Genomic DNA, 19,372 nt, shown 5'->3' with positions numbered 1-19,372 from the left:
GAAAACATAACTTTAGATTTAGCAAAGTTCATTTTCTAACCAAATTGTCTGCTAAAAATATAAAAATGATTCTAGTTTGTTTAACTGCACTTCATCCAGAACTAATAAGTGAAATATAAAAGAAACATATTTGGAAACTTTGATAGGAATCCAAAACTTCTTCTCTACCAAAACATTAAAGTTTTTCCATGAAAATAACAAAAAGATAAAGAGAGATTGGTAGGTTAAAAATCATTTAATTTGGATTCAAGTTAATAAATAAAGAATAAGATTGCATAGTTAACTTAATAATAATATTGAAGTCAAAACATTCAAGAGAGACTCTAAATAAGGCAAAGCCACATCATTTTTCCTCATAAAAAAACTTCTTGATTGGACCAATAATATCATTAAAAAATAGTATTAATAAGTTGATACTCATTAAAATTATACAATTATTTAACTACTACATTACTTGGTTTAACTAGTTGTTTTAAAATAAATTAGTACCAACATATTATTTTCTTTTAAAAAATTGAATTGTATTGAATGAGTTTTTTTTTTTATTAAATTGTACTTTTATATGTTTAAAATCCTTGACATAACTTAGATAATCTAGGAATAAAAGCAACATAGGAGTGTCCATTAACCCATGTTCAAAAATCTTATTTAAAACATCTCTAACCATTCTCCAATATCATGACATGTCAAAACTATTTTAAAAAATCCCTTGAAAACCTCAATACCAAGATCTATACAAGAATTTATGCAATTCATATCTAAACACTTTTTTTCACTATATTTTTTTTTAATTGTTGGAGATCCCATATTGACTAGAGATTAGAACATTTCATAGTATATAAGTGGGTGCAAACCTCACCTCATTGAGCTGGTTTTATGAGGTTGAGTTAGGCTTAAAGCCCACTTCTTAACATGGTATCAGAGTCATTTCGAGTCACATTGACTATAGATTAGAGTCTTTCATAGTATATAAGTGGGTGCAAACCTCACCTCATTGAGCCGGTTTTATGAGGTTGAGTTAGGCTTAAAGCCCACTTCTTAACATTAATATTTTTTGTTCCGACCTCAAGTCTGGGAGATAGCATCGTTAGGGTCAATCACCGCATTTGAAGTATTTTTTGCTTTGGAGGTCGGTGCTCCATCATGGTTTTGTCTTTAAAAGACTTAAAAGACACATTGGTGGGTAAAAGGAGGAAGAAATATATAAAATGTCATTGGTCTCAACTCTTGAGTGATGTGAGACTATATTGGGTGTACCGGAACATTTTCCTTCCCTTCGTCATCAATCTGCAAAAATTGATTTAAGAAATCTTATATTTTCCTTCTATGAATTAAAATAATATTTTCACATAATTAAATTTTCAGGTCCCTCATTTTTAATAGTTTTTATTAAAATTGTTTGATTTGTACTATAAAAAAAATATTTTTAAACTAAGTTATTGTCGTTTAATTTATTTTATTAACTCAGTGACATAGCTGTTATGTCATTTTGCTTAGTTATCTTTGCGTTTATTAAATTTTATAATTAATAGTAAATGATATTGCAGTTAATGTAAACCAACAAATGATTTTGATTGTTTTAATTAAAATGTGTTAAGTCATCACACAATGTGTTGGAAAAATCAGAACTAATTTTTCCTCTTTGGTATAGATACAAAATGGACCCTTGCGGAAGCAATAAGCAGATAATAGCAAATAGAGCAAAATAATATAATGATACTGAAAATTTTTTAACGTGGGAAAACCTTTTTAATTTGAGAAATAAAAACTCACGGGACCTAATCTAGAAAATGTGTCCATTGTGAAAATAAGATTGCAATATTTGTTTCTCTTACTCTGTGAGGATAACACTTAATCATCTCACCCAAGAATGATGGAATACAAAGTCTCTCTAGCATCTCACTAGGATTTCTAATCTCACCACTATGGTGGTTTATGTGTTGCTTTTCCCCTTCTTGACTTTCTCTTCCAAGTTCCCTTTATATAGAGAAGGAGAGGAAGACTTATTCATAAAGTGATAATAGATAATTAATGTTTATCACATTTTCAATATACCTTGAAAATATTATCTACAACATTCTAAAGAGATATAATTTCAAGACTTTGGAATGACCATCAATTGAATATATTTAATTGATCAATTATCGAGATTCATTGATTACAATCCCCATTAAATTAAGAAGGGATTCCCAACATGACGAAGGTGACGACAATCCATTGTTATCCAACACATTTCTAATAAAAATAATAAAAATCATACATCGTTTTACATTAACCATAATATCATATTATATTAACTAAACAAATTATATTTATTAACAATATCACTATGCAAGCCAAGATAGGAATAGCTCAATTAATGAAAAAAATAAACGGCAAAGACTCAATTTTTTTGAGTATTTCGGTAAAAATAATAATTAATATAAACTCAATTAAAAATATTTCAATTGATGAGAATTTAAAACTTATTAAATCTAACTTTTTAAATAAAAATATATTTAGTACTTATTTTTTATCTTTAAAGATAACATGTTTGTGAATTGTTTTTAGGAATTTATTCAAATTTTAAATCTTCCATTATATTACTCGTATCTTTATTTCTATATTGGTTTTAATATATTTTAAATAAATTATTAACAACTAGAAGTAATTATGCTATTATAAGAAAATCATTTAATAACAACTAGTTCAGAAATCATAAATAATTATTAATTATAGTGTCTAAATTAGATAATATTTTATAAATTAAAAAAATATTAATATCTAAAATAGTTTTTATTATTAATAATAAATTTTATATTAGTATTAAATATTAGCTATCAATATTTTAAGTACCAGTTACTTTAAATTTAAATTAATTTTTAATGTTAAACTAAATACTAATTTAAAAAGTAAAATAGTCAGTAACTAAAACATTGATAACTGAATACAAATGTACACTACAAGAAAAAAAGATGTTAACGGAGGTTATTTAGCAGGGCTTTATATAACCCTATGAATTAATTTAATTAACAAAAATTTTCTTAACCTTAGTTAAGTTCTAAAGGTTATTCAAAATCTCAACAAAATAACAGATTTTTTTTAACATTCGTTAAATTTCAAAAGGTTTATTTTAAAACCTTGGCAAAATAACAAAGGTTTTTTTAACCTTCATTAAATTTCCAAAGGTTTATTATAAAATTTCAATAAAATAACGGAGTTTTTCTAACCTTTGTTAAATTCCAAGGTTCATTCTAAAATCTCAGCAAAATAACGAAGGTTTTTTTAACCTTCGTTAAGTTTCAAAGATTTATTATAAAACCTCAATAACTCCAAAATTTTCAAAGTTCAACAAATAAATATAATTAAATCTATTTATAAATAAATAATTAAAAACTACATAGTTTTAATATATTTTATAACTAAATTCTCTAAAATTTTGAAAGTATAACTTTACATTACAAATCATTTTTCTAAAGTTTCAAAAAATTATTTTAAAAAATCAGCAAAATAACCTTGGATAATAAGTATATCAAAAACTAATCTTGGATAATAAGTATTTCAATAGTATTTGCATATTTTTTATGATTGATGGTAGTTGGTTTATATAATTTTTGTTTTTTTGCTACGAGTTCATAATACCAAAAACTTGACTTATTTTGTTTTAACTTTTGATGTACATATATTTTATTTGCAGTTTTAGTTTTAGTTATAATTGCTAACATTTAATTCTCATAATTTTGAAATATTTTAAATTAAGGCTTTTATTTTAAAATGCATCTAATAATTAATTCACTATGAAAGTGAAAAGTGATATAGTTAATTTCTCCTCACATTATGTTTTTACAATCTTTAGCCAATAACACATGACTTTGAAGTCCACGTCAACTACATAATGCAATTATTTAGGATATATAAAGTAGTGATAAACACCAGCTTTTGTCGAGTTATGTAACAGTGGCTTGTGACCCAAGTTGAGACAGTAAGGTGATGAAAGAAATAATATTGGAGTAAGAAGAAGATAATGCCTTATTTAGTGTTTCTTCTCCTTAGATATAATACACATAAGTGTGGTTGACTTGTTAGGGTTGTCGTCGACGACCATTGAGAATGTGCTGGAGAGTAGTGTGTCTACGGTGGAAGAGAGAAGTCAGGAGGATTGCTAGAGATGGTGGAAAATGAGGTTGAAGGTTATTTCAAACAACAAGTCATTTTATGAAAATTTCGAAACTCATGGTATTTTATTGAGGTTTTTAAACCCATAGTATTTTACAGAGGTTTTTAAACCCATGGTATTTAACGAAGGTTTTGAAACTCATGGTATTTTACGGAGGTTTTAAAATCTATGGTATTTTACGAAGGTTCTTAAACTCATGGTATTTAACAAGGGTTCTGAAAGGTTTTTCCTAAGATTTAAAAAAAAAACCTCTGGGAAACACGTTCTCCATTAATGGTTAGCGAGAAAAATTACAACCCTAGGTAAATGACTTAATAGAGGTTTTAACCATGAATAATGTAAAAGTAAACCCCGTTAAAACCATTTTTCTTGTAGTGGTAGAAAATATTTTATAACTTTTTAATAATAATAAAACATACTTTAAATAACAATATTTTTTTATAAAATGTTGTCTAAGTTAGTCACTATAATGACAGTTAGTCACTATAATGATTAATTATTTTTTATTTTTAAAATTAATTATTATTAAACTATTTTCTTATAGTGTATATCAAAAATTTAAATGTAATTAATATGTTTAAAAATATTTATAATAAGTTAAACAATATTTTACACATTTTAAAATATTATTCACAGTATAGTTTGGTTATGTAAAATAAAAATTTGCAACGTTTATAGCAAAATCTAAATACTAGTTGTTTAAAAAATATACTCAGTTGAAATATATGTGAATTCAAATGAAATAGTAAGTACATATATATAAAAAAGATGTGATTGATACTCATTAATAATGTATAATAAAAATGTTATAAAAAAATTAAGTCTTGTCTAGAAACTAAAGATAAGGAAATTGAGATAGGTAGTATCTCTGTCTTTCTATAATATTTTGTGATCTTGTTATAAAAGCAATAATAATTAAAATGTTTAGGTATATGCTTTAGTGAAAAGATAAAAAAAATGAAAAAAATAAACTCAAGAAAGGAATGAATCAAGACTCTTTAGAATATGCCAAATAAGATTCCACACGTCAGCCCTACTATGCAGAGTCACGCGCTTCGACATGAAGTGGCAGACACGGTCAAACATCCCAAAAGACCCTCAGTTTTTACATTATTTGTAAATTTGTCCTTATTTTTTTTTATATTTATTTCTTCAAGAGAATAATTTTTACAAGTTGCAACTATTAAAAAGTGAATAAAATGAAATAAAATCATGATGTTCTAAAAAAATATATATGTATATGTATTTATAAAAAAATATGATCATAATCACATCTAACAAGAAAGACTCCAATAAGCAGGGCAGTGACAAATGACCATTATATTATAAAATAATTTTCAATGATAATTATTTTATTGATAAAAATAATTTTAATATATTTTAAAAAAATTATAAAATTAATATATATGTGATTACTTTTTTAATTTAAAAAAAAATTATTAATAATATTTTTATTGTTGTAAGAGAAGGAAGAAAACGTGTCTAAATTTGGTGAATGAAAAATTCAATATGGAGGAGTTAACTAGATTGCATCCCTCAACTGGAGTTGATAACAAAGGAATATGTTCAGAAAACATTTGTCTTTGTCAAAAAAATCTTAATTTCTTCAAACTAATGAAAATTTCTTTGTGGTCAAAATGCAGTAGAAAGTTGCATAACCTCTTTTTTCACTAACCAGAGTATTAATCATGATATTAATTTTTGTAACCTTTTATAACTGTATACAATAGGTTTAGCCTCCTTACAAGTTTGGGTTTAGATTTAAGTGATTTTTTTAATTATTTAGATATTATTTTTATGTCTAAAAGTCAAATATATTTCATAAATAATATTTTCATAATTTTGTAAAATTATTGCCAAGGTGATTTGCAAGAACTGGTTCAACTAAAGTATAGAATATTATATTCTTAAAGTTTGTTAAATTCACTTGATAAAACATGAATGTAACATTACAATAATAAAATGATATATAATAACTATATTGAATGTTTACATATAAGTTAGATAATGTTATCAATTATGTTAAATGATAATTTTTTATTAAAATTATATGTAATTTTATAAATATATTTTTATAAATTATAAAATTTGTTAAGAACTTACTTAAAATATCAAAATTTATATTTTATTATATAACTTTGTAAAATTAATAACATAATATAAATATTTTTCTTTAAAAACATGTTTAAATAATAAGAATTTTTTTATATTTTAATTTTCACTAATTTAAATCCATGTGTGAATATTATGTAAAGAGAAAGATATAAAAAAAAACTTATTCTATCTCTCTTACTCCTGATGAAAACTTTATAATTATAAGTCCTAGCTAAAATTATCATATAGCAAATCTTGGTGTAACAAAATATCATGTTAGAATAAAATAAAATAATTATCATATCATATTTTATTATATATTATCCACCAAATTAGTCGTGATGATATAAATTTAATTAATGTTTTTTAATACTAAAATATTAATGTCTACCAAACAAGTTATGATAGTATAATTTTAATTAATATTTTTAATATTAAAATGATGGAGTTTCATTATATTGTTACACGAGATTCATTATAAATATTATTAACTATATACAAATTTTTCTTAGAAGATGAACTTGAGATTGTAAAAACAAAACAAAATTGTTAAATTTTTTTAAAATACAAATAATTATAAAACTAATAAAAATATTTTTTTATATAATTAATGATCTAGGTGTTAAATAATGTTTCTCCAAATTTTACAATAACACTTAAGTTTAAAAAAAAAATTAACTAATTTAAGTTATTATCACTTCAAAGATTTTGTTTCTTTTAATTAAGGTTTTTTCTCTTAAATTAAGACATCCTCGTTTAAGTGACACTACTTTATTTGATTAAGGTGTCTCTTATACTATAATGGGTTACATCTTCACTTAAATGTTAATCTTTACATTTAATAGTCCATCAATTAAGGAATGATTTATTTATTGAATCTCTCACACATGTTGGATTCTTCCAACAAGGTTTCAGCCATGTCTTTCAGTAGGATTTGAACTCGCGACCTCTAGCTTAATTATGTCTCACTCAACTACTAAAGAAGATTTATGCTTACAATGTTATAATTGTATTTTTCTTTTATATATTTACAAGTGTAAGAAAATTGGATTGTATAAATAATTTTGAGACGGAATGAAATAGACAAAATGCTTAGTATCAATTAAAGTAAGAGAAACTTATTTGTTAGGATTTTTCCTCTAACCATTTGATATTATCAAGAATATTTCATTCTTGTAGCGATTCTTAAGGTTTATTAGACTTCATTTTTTTTTATGCCTACCTTTATGTTTCTTTTCTATTTTCTGCAAATTGTAGGGTTCATCAGTTATAGTAACTTCCTGCAAATTTGTTTAATTCGCAAATCAAGTTTTATGAAGCATTTTTCAATGATTTAGGAGTATAAAATTGCATATCAAATCGTGCTTTTCACCTTTTTGTAATAATCAAATTATGGGTTTTGTGACATGAGATATATTCATGTCTTAGTTAGGTTCAAAAAAATTTGGACCTAAGAAGAATCCTCATCATATAGCTTAAATATTACTTGAGAGGCGAGGCATTGCTTGAACGATATTCAGTTTGAGAGCATCGATTCTCAACAAAATAGAGGAAACTTCAATGAAATCAATGTCTTAAAACACTCTAATCTCATAAACCATCATGTATATTGAAAATCATTTTCCAAATGGACTACCAATACCATACATACATAAACTACCACACACATATAAATTCAAACATCACATTTTCCACACATTTAGACAAACAACTAATTGTATAAATGTACATAGTAGTCCCTTATATTGATGCAGTGAGCCTATAAACTTAGCTTCCACAAACACTTACAAATATAATCAAACTCTAGATAAGTTACACAAACTATTGATTCGAATACTTAACTTTGGTTGGTCTATATTTTTTTTATCTCTCTCCTCGAGTATAAAATATGGCAACACCATGATAGCTAGAATCTTTTATAAACTAAAAAAGGCTTTAGAAAAATATGAGTTTTGGCTAGATGAAATTTTGAATGAAATAAAGAAAAAATGTTTAACTTCTAGTTATAAATCTTTATTCATTTAAAAAAAATTAAATAAAACTTAAATTTTACATTTTCCTTAATAAAAATTGTTGTCTCCAAAATTCACTTATCAAGGAAAATATAAGGATCTGACTCTCTCATATTGTCTTTAAGCTCACACATATAATTACCAGTCTTCAGGTCCTACAACACTTTAACCCCACTAATGCCTTTACCTTTGAGTTACCATATCTCATGATCTTTGACTCTTTTCGAACTATCATCATAAGACAAGACTTTTTTAATCTCATATTTATCTGATTTGAACATATAAGTTATACTTGGTATGTATTTCCTCAACTAAAGTACATTATGCAACATGGCGAGATAATGTGGTAAAACATCCGCATATGCAATTGGACCTATCTTTTAAACAATATGATATGATCCAATAAACTTAGGAGTTAACTTCTTTTGATTTTATCGCTTTCCCAACACCTATAGTAGGAGAAACCATAAAAAATATGATTAGGCAATGTAAACTCTAGGGTCACCTCTCCTTATCTGCATATGATTTTTGCGTACTTCAAGAAGTCCATCTATGATCATATATCTTTAAGACATTCTCAATAGCTTACCGAAACAATTTTTGTCCTATCAAGATAGTCTCACCATTTTAATACCAACAAAGAAGATTCACGCATCTCTTACCATGCAGAGCCTCACATGATGTCATCCTAACCTTTGTTTGATAATTGTTATTGTGTGTAAACTCCATCAACAACAAGATCTCATCTTAGTTATCATGTGCTTAACAGATTCTCTAAAGACTGGATAATCCTTTATGACTATCCATTTATCTAAGGATGGTAAGTTTAACTAAGCCTCAATTTGATTCCCAAAACAAAATTCGTATATATGTTATCTAATTTCCATATAAGTATATCTAATTTTGTAACATGTCACTTGGTCTTTGGTCCTCAACATGTAACTTCTAATAAGTCAAAGGAACACTATATCTACCTTCATATCGAATCACCAAAAATATTTATTTAAATTCCAATACTTTGTATTAAAGAAATAATAATTATCAAATTATACGCAATTATTGTATGCAATATTGTATGATATTGTACCAAATTATATGCAATTAATTTAATAATGATAGGATCCCTACCTAATTAGATTGTAATTTGGAGAGAGAAACTCCCTACACTAGTATATATTTCTTATACATGAAGTGATGTAAATATACACATAAGAGAATAAAAACATCTTCTTTCTTCTTACATACAATTTTCTTATATGGTATCAGAGCACCGATCTTGGTGTGCTCTGACAACTCAAGGTACTTTTATAACCCTTATGAAAATTCATACACTACAAGAAAATCTTAATTTAGCTGCAAACAAATATTGAAGACCATAAGTGGACACTAAATAGTGTCCATTAAACCTTCATTATTAAAATAAATTAAATAAGGTGTGAGGAAAGCGTGAGTTATTTCCACGTAAACTTAAAAAAAATAAAAAAATAATGGTTGTGTTGCTGAAATGGCAGCTACTAAAATTATAAAAATAATTAAAATTTAAATATTTGAAGGTTAAGCCCACGCTAAAAGTTTTAAAATTAAATCTAAATAATATGAAAGTTAAGCCCTCGCAAATTACACACAAATAATTAATTTTAATTTTTCTTTCATTTTTCAATTCTGAAGAATTCTCTCCTACTCACTTCACTCCACTTTTCCTCAAGGCATCAGCAACATGTGTGACGACGGAGAGCATTCAAGCATTGCGACGACGGAGATCATTCAAGCATTGCGACGATGGAGAGCATTCAAGCATTGCGACGGAGAGCATTCAAGCATTGTGCCCTACCGTGTTCTTGATTGTGCCCTAACACCGTAAGTTTCACATTTCCTTTCGTTTTCAATCCATCTCGACCTCTACAATAGCTAATTCGTGTTTCGCTATCAGTGAAAGAAGGAGGCTCAAGGCTCTTTGTGGAGGATTGGGATTGCGGAGGAACAAGCCTCGCGGCCACGCTTTCGGCGTTGGCGAACCTCGTTTTTGCTGCCGCAACAGAGTTGTGCCTCGTTCTACTGTGAGTTTTCTCGCTTCGTTTCTATCTTGATTTTTTTCATTAGAGTGAGGAGCCATGGGTTTAGATTTGGCTTCCTTAATCATTTTAATCATATCTCTAATGTCTCCAACCAAGGGACAGTAGGAATTCCCTTGGATACCCTGTTCCTTGAGATGCCTCTCTATCCTCTTAGGTCTCAGCCACATCCAGTTGAGTGCATTCCAAAACCACCATATCAGCACCGTAGCAATCAAAGTCTCATGTATCTGTGCGACTAAGTGTACACCACATGTATCTGTGCGACTAAGTGTGTCTGGAATCATGGTCACACCAGCTCTTGCTAATTTAGAGATGATATTCCTAATAGCTATGTCCGACTAAGTGTGAAAACTTGCCCTCCCCTGCTTATTTCTTCCACTGCTCATTTTCTCCATCGTGATTTAAAGTACAACTATTCTATCAATTTTTAGTAGCAGCGATTTGAAGTTGGATAGCCTTAGATAACCATGAAAGGTTTGAATGAGTATAACTAGAGTTAAGTTTTCTTCTTATAGCTATAACAACGTCTTCTGGATCACTAATACCTAGGTGGATGCTTAGGTAGTGGAATGGTTTTGAAAGGTAGTGGAAGAAGAAGCGTTGGGACATTTGAGTATCTTGCAAGACTAATTGAACTGTAGAATTGTAAGCAAGTCTATATAGCTTTGTTCCAGTCACGGTATTTAAATTGGATGGTTGTGTTCCTGTGAAGTTATAAAATACAGGAGGATTTCCAGGAAAATCATCTATGAAAACTCCCTTAATTTTGAAGAAATGTACTTGGAGAAGAGAAATTTTAGGCATCACAAAGGTAACATTGTTGATATCTGCTACCACCCTGCTATTATTCACACAAGTAGCACAAGGGTTGATACCAAGACTAACAGTGAAGAGCAAGTTTCTGTCAATCTTCAAAGGGACTCTGGCTGGATACTTTTTAGAGTTTAAGCTTCTGAGAGAGTCAGTGAAACTGGTAGCAAGAATGGTGGAATTTTTGGGAGGCATGGAAGTGAGGGTGGTGAGGTTGGAACTAAGGGTGCCTGAATAGTGTAATGTGGCAGTGGCAGTCTTGTTGTCTACTGCAATAGGAGCATCCATGAAAGGAGAGGCTGCAACCAAGTATTTTCCAGCTGCATGTTTGGTTGTTAGAAGCACGTTTGTGGTCTGGCCAGGTGTTATGACAATGGTATAAGTTTTGAATGGTTTTGTGTAGACTGCATCAACTTCAACAAGAGTGAGTTTATGACCAGCAATTTTAAAGAAAAGCTCTTCATTGAGTGCAACATCAATGATTCTTAGCAAGTAGGCGTTTCCTAGTTGAACATCCAACTTAAATCTTTCTGCACACCAAAGAAAGTTTTTTTGTTTTCAAACATTCTTCTTACAAATATTTGAAGACCAAAAATAAAGAGAAATAAGATGTGACTTTTGAGTTTGCCATTTTTTTCCTTTGGCTTTAGGTATTGAGTAGAACTTGTTAATTGCAATTTTTGAGTCACATTGGCTTGGTCTAATCACACCAAAAGGCTAGAGTTTAGTAATCTGACTTTACCTTGTGAAGCACAGCCTTGGACAGGTCCTGGATGACCATTAATTGTGTGAGCATCAGAGACATTAGGTGCCAAACCAGATTTCAAAGCTTCATTTATTACAGCCTCAGTATTTGATTTCCACCATTCACCACATTGGGTTCTTGTCATTTAGGTGTGAATCTCTTGAGAAACTCTTTTATCTGTTATCATCAATGAATGTATTTAGCGGAATGTCTGTAGTGTGTTCTGTAGTTTATGTATGCATTAAGGCCACCTTATAACAACTGGCTATGTTTACTTAAGGCCCTCTTAATAGAAACTACTTTTAAGCACTATAGTCTATAACACTATTTTTAATAATTCTTCTCTTTTCCTTCATTTATCTCTTTTTTTTTACAATAATATTCACAATTGATGGTTGAGCTTTATGATGTTATAATTTTAGTTGTATTTGGATGAAGCCCCAACATCATTCTCAACATCTTAGAAACTACTATGGTCTGTGTTGAGCCTTTTGGCTGCAGGAAGTGGTAGCTGCTTACTAGTATCAAATATCAGTAAGTTGACTTTTACTTAAATATATATTCTTGAAAGAGATGGTGGCAAGGCAACTACTCCTAGTTCAAGATCTTTAATTATGAATTTCAGTTCATTGTTCTTTTGCAGCCACCAAGATATCACTGTACATGTATATTAGCTTGTTTGGAAGAAAATACTAAAAGGGACTTATTTTGAAACCCTAAATTCCTTAAATTTCTACCAGTAAAAAGACAACGAAAATTCTACATAAATCATTATTTGGTTAAATTTCTTGGTAGTCCTTGTAGTTTAACAAATTTTACATTTTAATTCTTATATGAAAAACCATCAATTTTAGATTTTATGCATTGTATTTTTAATCTTCTTTAGTCATTATGAATTTAGATAACAGTGAAATGTATGCTATAACTAATTAAACTTAATTCTTATTATCCTTTATAACATCTCATACAAAGACACCAAATAATACAAACATCTTCTTTTGTTTTTTAGTTTTTAACTTATAAAAAAAAAGCAAATTAAAAAATATTAATATTTAATATTTAAAATTTAAACTTTTATTTAAAAGTGGAGTTCAATAGCTGCTGTTTTTTAGTTTTTAATTTATCAATTTATTGATGTTTTTTTCTTTTTAATGTTATTGCAAAAAAAAATTAAAAAAAATAATATTTAATATTTAAAATCTAAACTTTTATTTAAAAGTGGAGTTCAATAGCTGCCAAAAATAGTGCATACAAAAAAAAATTATGTGTCCACATATCCAAGGTTAAGCCCATTCTAATTTCATTATCACTTTACCAAGGTCAAACCCTCGCTTTATTCTAATTTTATTGTGCCACTATCCAAGGCTAAGCCCAAGCTTTATTTTTAATTTTATTGTCCCCTTATCCAAGGCTAAGCCCACGCTAATTTTATTGTCCCCCTAGCTAAGCCTAAACCATCACTTTCTGCCCAAGGCTAAGCCCCCGCTTAAGTTAACATTTGTAATTTTTTGTGTTGGCAACTTGTAGGCAAAACCCACGCAAGCCAACTTATTGCGACGCCACGCACCCGACATTTTTTTTTGCGACGGGGATATTAGCTTCAAAGTTGTGTGAAGGCAAAACCCACGTTAATTGCATCTTTGCGTGGGCTTTTTGTGATTAGTGTCCACCTTTGGCCCAATCTAATAAAAGTTTTTTTTGTAGTGATATACTTCAACTCATCGTCTATACACACATTTTTTCCCTAAAACACAATATCTTATTGATCTAATTGAGAAGTCATTTGCTTAGTAAGTACCTAACAACTCTTTGGCACACCACAAACTATAATTCTACAATTGTTTTTCCATATCATACCTAGAAAGTCATCAATCAGAATCAACATGTTACAACTAATATGATCATATCACATTATCATATTTAAAATCATATATTTGAAAGCTTGTAGCAATTCCAACCATATAAACATCATATCAAATAATTACATTATCTTCTAACTCAAAGTATTAACAACAACATTAGCTTTCCATATATGGTAATTCAATTGAAAGTCATATCTTCCAATAACTCCATGTTCTCTGTCTCATGTTAAATTTTTTTCTTATCCTACAAATATTTCATACTCTTGTGGTCACTAAATTCATCATATCTCACTACCATATAAATAATGCCTCTAGAGTTTCAAAACAAACACAAATGCTAACAACTTTAGATCACAGGTAAATTAACTTTTTCTCATGCACCTTTAACAATTGAGAAGTATAAATAACATTTTTCTTCTACATTAACACACAACCCAAACCCACATATAATGCATCATAATAAAATTTAAAGGGTTTACTCATACAAGAAATTATCAACGCCAAAAGACTGGTTAATATATATTTTAACTACTACTCACATCTTTCGACTAAGATAAAAGGTTGATCCTTATCGATCAACTGAGTCAAATAAGCTAATATCTTATATAATTTTTTTATGAATCTTCTGCAAGAACCAAACAATCTCACAAAACTTGTGATGTTAAACATAATATTAGGACCCTTATACTGTAGAACAACCTTAATTTAGAAGAATCAATGTAAATATTATCAATTGAGATAACATGTCCCAAAAACTACACCTTTGGTGTCTATAACTCACATTTGGACAACTTGACACACAATTTCTCATCTCCTTGGACACCCAACATTATCATTAAATGTGGCTTATATTCCTCATGTGTATGAGAATAAATTATTATGTCATCAATTAACACCACCACAAACTAGTCTAAATATTGTTTGAAGACTTTATTTATATAATCCTCAAAATGTAAGATTACATACTCATAGTGACCATATGAGTCCTAAAAGTTTTCTTTTGCACATCTTTAACCTTCATTTTAATTTGACACCACCGTTCCATGCAATTGATCCAACAAATAATCAATCATGGGAAACAAGTACATGTTCTTTATAACCAGTTTGTTCAACTATCTACAATCAATGCATAATCTTGATGATGTATACTTATTTTTTACCAACAAAACCAAAGAACCCCATGCACAAACACTCGATTAGATCCGTCGTTTCTCCAACACATCTTTAACATGTTTTTGTCTACTCTATCAACTTAGTCGGTGTCATCTTGTATGGAGCCATGTATATTATCCCAAGACACGATATAAGATCAATGGAAAAAATTATCTCTCTCAAAGGAGGTAACTGAGGAATCTTATTTACAAAGACAACTCACAACATCATATGCTTCAGTGTCAAGTACGATTATAATAGTTAACAAGCTTACATGAAAGGGGTGAGTTAATTTATAATCAAGAATTCAACTATGATACATAACACACACATATATCACATATCATCACCTATTTAAGATAATATGTCATAAGCAGATTAGATTGTTACATCGTCAACAAAATGAAGGTATCATTTAACAACATCCCTAATGTAAAATATTAATTGAAACAACATCAAAAAAAAATGTTAGAATCATCAGTCATATTCCTAGTGCACAATGTAATCACCACACAACGTCTTATAGAAAATATATTCGTATTAATCATGCTCCACTAGAGACTAACATTTGTCTCAAACTATGGTAGTTCATGCACTTACTTATCCAAGTCAAATGCATAAATCTCCTTTAACTTCTCATCATCTAATGTCTTAATATATATGATTAGATACCCATAAATATTAGTACGTAAAATCCATAATAGATACTAAATAAATATATTTAATAGATACATATAGGTAATGAATATGAATATTTTAATTATTTGTTTGTTAACCAGAGAGGTATGGTACCCCATCTTCATTACTAATGAATTTTATTTAGATATTTTAAAAAAAATTATCAAGATAAAGTTTTTTGTAAAGGAAATATTAACGGTTGAAAAAATATTTAAAATTTAATTTGACATATTTATATTTTTTTTTCTCCTTATGAAACTCACATTGTTTTTGAAAATAATTAATTATTTAAAACTTATACTTTTGTGATGAAACTTATTTAAAATTATTTTTTAGAAATATCAAATTTATTTGCATTAATATTTTCAGATACAATTTTATTTTAATTTTATTTAAAATCAATTTTTTATCTAAATTTATAGTTTAAATAATAATTATTTTTAAATATTTTTATTTAAAATAAAATAAAAATAAAAAATATTCACATGTATAAAGGAAATCTACAGAGTATTTTTTTTTGCATAGCGGAACAAGTAACAAGGTAGATTTTTTTTTATAATGCTAGTAGCGGGTATTACCCGTTCCCTCCTTTACCTATTGTCATTCCTAAATTACTTAATAAGTGAAGTAAACATATATTCTTTTTTAAATGAATTAACATGCTTAATACCTTATTACATAGGTTGACCATCCTAGGTATCCATACACCAACAAGAGGTCACATATCACATAGATACCATTATATATGTATATACATATTAACAATGAACTTTTACCTTTATTTTGCCCATCACATACATTTCATCATCCATTTCATACATTAATCTCACATCAATTATACCCAAATTAGAGTATATAAATGAGTGTAAACATCACCTTATAAGTTAGTTTTGTAATGTTAAGTTACACTTAAGTCTTTTTTCAGAGATGACAACAAGTTTTATTGGGCATATATTATCACTCCTTATCAAATAACCTTTTATTCTCATGGTCAAGATGTGCAATATTTAATGTGAGAGAGTGTGTTGGAGGTCACTCATTAACTATATTTTTAACAAGTCACACGCACAGACACACGAGTGAGGTGCAAACCTCACTTCACGAAGCTAATTTTGTGAGGTAGTGTTATGATGAAAGTGTACTTTCGAATAAGTTTCTTTAATCTCTCTCAACATTATAAATATAACAATGACATTGTTTTACTGATAAAACATAATTTTAAGAAGGTAACACTAAGAGGATCAAGTTGAGCTTATGAGATTCTTGATACAAGCAAGCAATTAATTCTCTATTTAAGGATTCAACCTCTTTTCTTCTTCTCTTTAGATATGATTAAGAGGATCTATTGTTGGTATAAGATTTAACTCTTGGACTATCAAATATATTATAGGGGGAATTGTGGAGATATACGAGGAAGTTTTTTTTTCTTATAAGCACGTTATTGTTACTTTTAGGTGTGAAGAATTAATTTTAGTATCTACTTCAATTAAAATTGGAATTAAATAGGTGAAATGCACTATGGATGTATGATTATATTTATTGGAAATACATGGATATGCTTTATTATTGGAAATTAAGTATTTTTTAGATAACTAATGATGTGTGTTAAGATGGTGATTGCTGGTGAATTATGGGACTTAGATTTTAGTTGAAAGGGATAGTCTTAGTGTTTTTATATATGTGTTATTGTGAAAAATATGTCCTCTGAGCTGATATTGATGAAGCAACATCCAAACGACGAGTCATGATTATATGCACTAATGATATTGCTTAAGCATCACTATTGATGTTTAGGAAATAATGTGTGTAGCTTAAGTCATGACTTTAAGCTTAAGCGAGAGAGAGGATAAGACAACATTCTTTCCTTTGGTATAAATGATGCTTAAGCAATGAAGTGGTCACTCAGGCATTAAGTATTAACGATGGAGTATGAAATTCTAGAATAAGTGAGACCACACATCGACATGTTAATGCTTAAGTGATAATAGGGTCTCTCAAGTGTTGGTGAAACATTATAATAGATGCTTCTCGAACTTGTTGGGTGACATAACAAGTGTATCGCTCAAGTGTTAAGATGACCCTCAAGCAATGATTGCTTAAGCATTGGGTATGAGTTTGAATGAGGTTGAGACATAAGTAAGTTTGTTTTTTTAGAAATTATCACTTAAGCAGTGTGAGACCATTCAAGCACGAAAATCTTCCTAAATTTTAGGAAGCAAAGTCTCTCAAAGAAGATGAATTTGTTCAAGCGACACCTATCTGGTGGTGAAAAAGTATTTAGTATGTATATTATGTTGACTTATATATAAGATATAATATCAAACAATTATTAATAATGATGTTATGTATGAAACTCATTAAGTTTATGATATCGTATGCTTCACTAATGATTTAATCACATATATACGACTTCATGTGGTGAGAAAAATAAATAAGTTCTTGTACCACTGCTATTAGTTATAAATAATCACATTGATATAATCAAAGTTACTATTTACTAATGGTGCTTCATATGGATAAAATGTTAGTATTTATGATAGAATATGTTTAATATAATTTTTTCATAAGTTAACAAATTACGTGTGAATGATCAGAATGATATGTTGATCGCTTGTACGATGATTTCAAAATATTTAGTTGAATTTTTTTGTGTAAAGTGATATACTTATATTTAATGCAATAAAATACGATATTATAAATAATAATAAAAAGTTACATAAAAATATATTTTTAATTCCTTATACTATATATATTAATTAGGAATTTAATGTTGTAGTACTTATATATAGTACATAAGTAATTTATAGACATTATATGTAACATTTCTATTTATCACATTTAAATACAACATTATGCATGAAATCCTTAATATACAATGAAAGACTTTAATCTCTAGTCGATGTGGGATCTCCAACACACCCCCCTCACGCCGAGACTGCCAACTCGTGCGTGGGACTATATATTATGGGTGGTCCGATAGCGGGTGGCACGATAGACCCAACAAATACTCGTTAGGATAGGCTCGAAATGGCTCTGATACCATATTACAAAGTGGACTTTAAGCCTAACTCAACTCCATAAAACCGGCTCATAGGGTTGAGGTTTGCACCCACTTATATACAATGAAAGGCTCTAATCTCTAGTTGATGCGGGATCTCCAACACATACAATAAAACAAAATCTAAAAGAAAAACACTCAACTCATTCATAGTAGAGCTTTGTAACCTGAAACTACTCACGAGTAACACACGATCATCACAAATTTTTAAAACAACCACAAAACAACCTGAAACATCATAAAGACATGCACATATCATAATACTATGTTCTCATAACTACATAATTTCTCCTTCGAAAAATTCATCCTCATATGACACGGGTAAATCCATCCTCTTTGAAAAGTTCTTTCAAACCTCAGACTCATTCATATGAACTTCTTTTGACTCATACTACCTGATACGCTTCATCTATATGATTCAAAAATACCAGTAGAGTCGGGATCATCCCTTTTTAGAGTACATCGCAAATCAATACACTATCCTAACAATTCTAACACAATACTTATTTTCTTGGAAATAATATATCTTGTTTCCATTTTCACATCATTTCATACTTCATATAATATATCAATACACCATTCAATCATCACATCAAAGTTTATATTTTTAAAACAATCCAACTATATCACAAATTACACATGACTACTTACTTTAAACCACATATTTAAATAAAATAAAAATGTAAGATTTTTTAGCTTGAACGAAAATGACTCTCACTTAAACGAAAAT

The 19,372-nt window shown here is 28.5% G+C and overlaps 1 protein-coding gene across 1 annotated transcript; it reads right to left on the bottom strand.

The window, feature by feature from the left end:
- Positions 1-10,757: 10,757 nt before the first annotated feature.
- LOC137829014 (laccase-4) lies at positions 10,758-12,037 on the bottom strand. The gene is made up of 2 exons (XM_068635810.2): positions 11,890-12,037; positions 10,758-11,677 (listed from the first exon to the last, which is right to left on the bottom strand). The coding sequence occupies exons 1-2, from the start codon at positions 12,035-12,037 to the stop codon at positions 10,758-10,760; spliced, it is 1,068 nt and encodes a 355-aa protein (XP_068491911.2).
- Between the last annotated feature and the right edge of the window lie 7,335 nt (positions 12,038-19,372).

This window comes from Phaseolus vulgaris, chromosome 7 (genome assembly GCF_051622355.1).
Source record: "Phaseolus vulgaris cultivar YP4 chromosome 7, ASM5162235v1, whole genome shotgun sequence".
Taxonomy (NCBI): Eukaryota; Viridiplantae; Streptophyta; class Magnoliopsida; order Fabales; family Fabaceae; genus Phaseolus; species Phaseolus vulgaris.
This window is presented reverse-complemented; position numbering and strand designations above follow the sequence as displayed.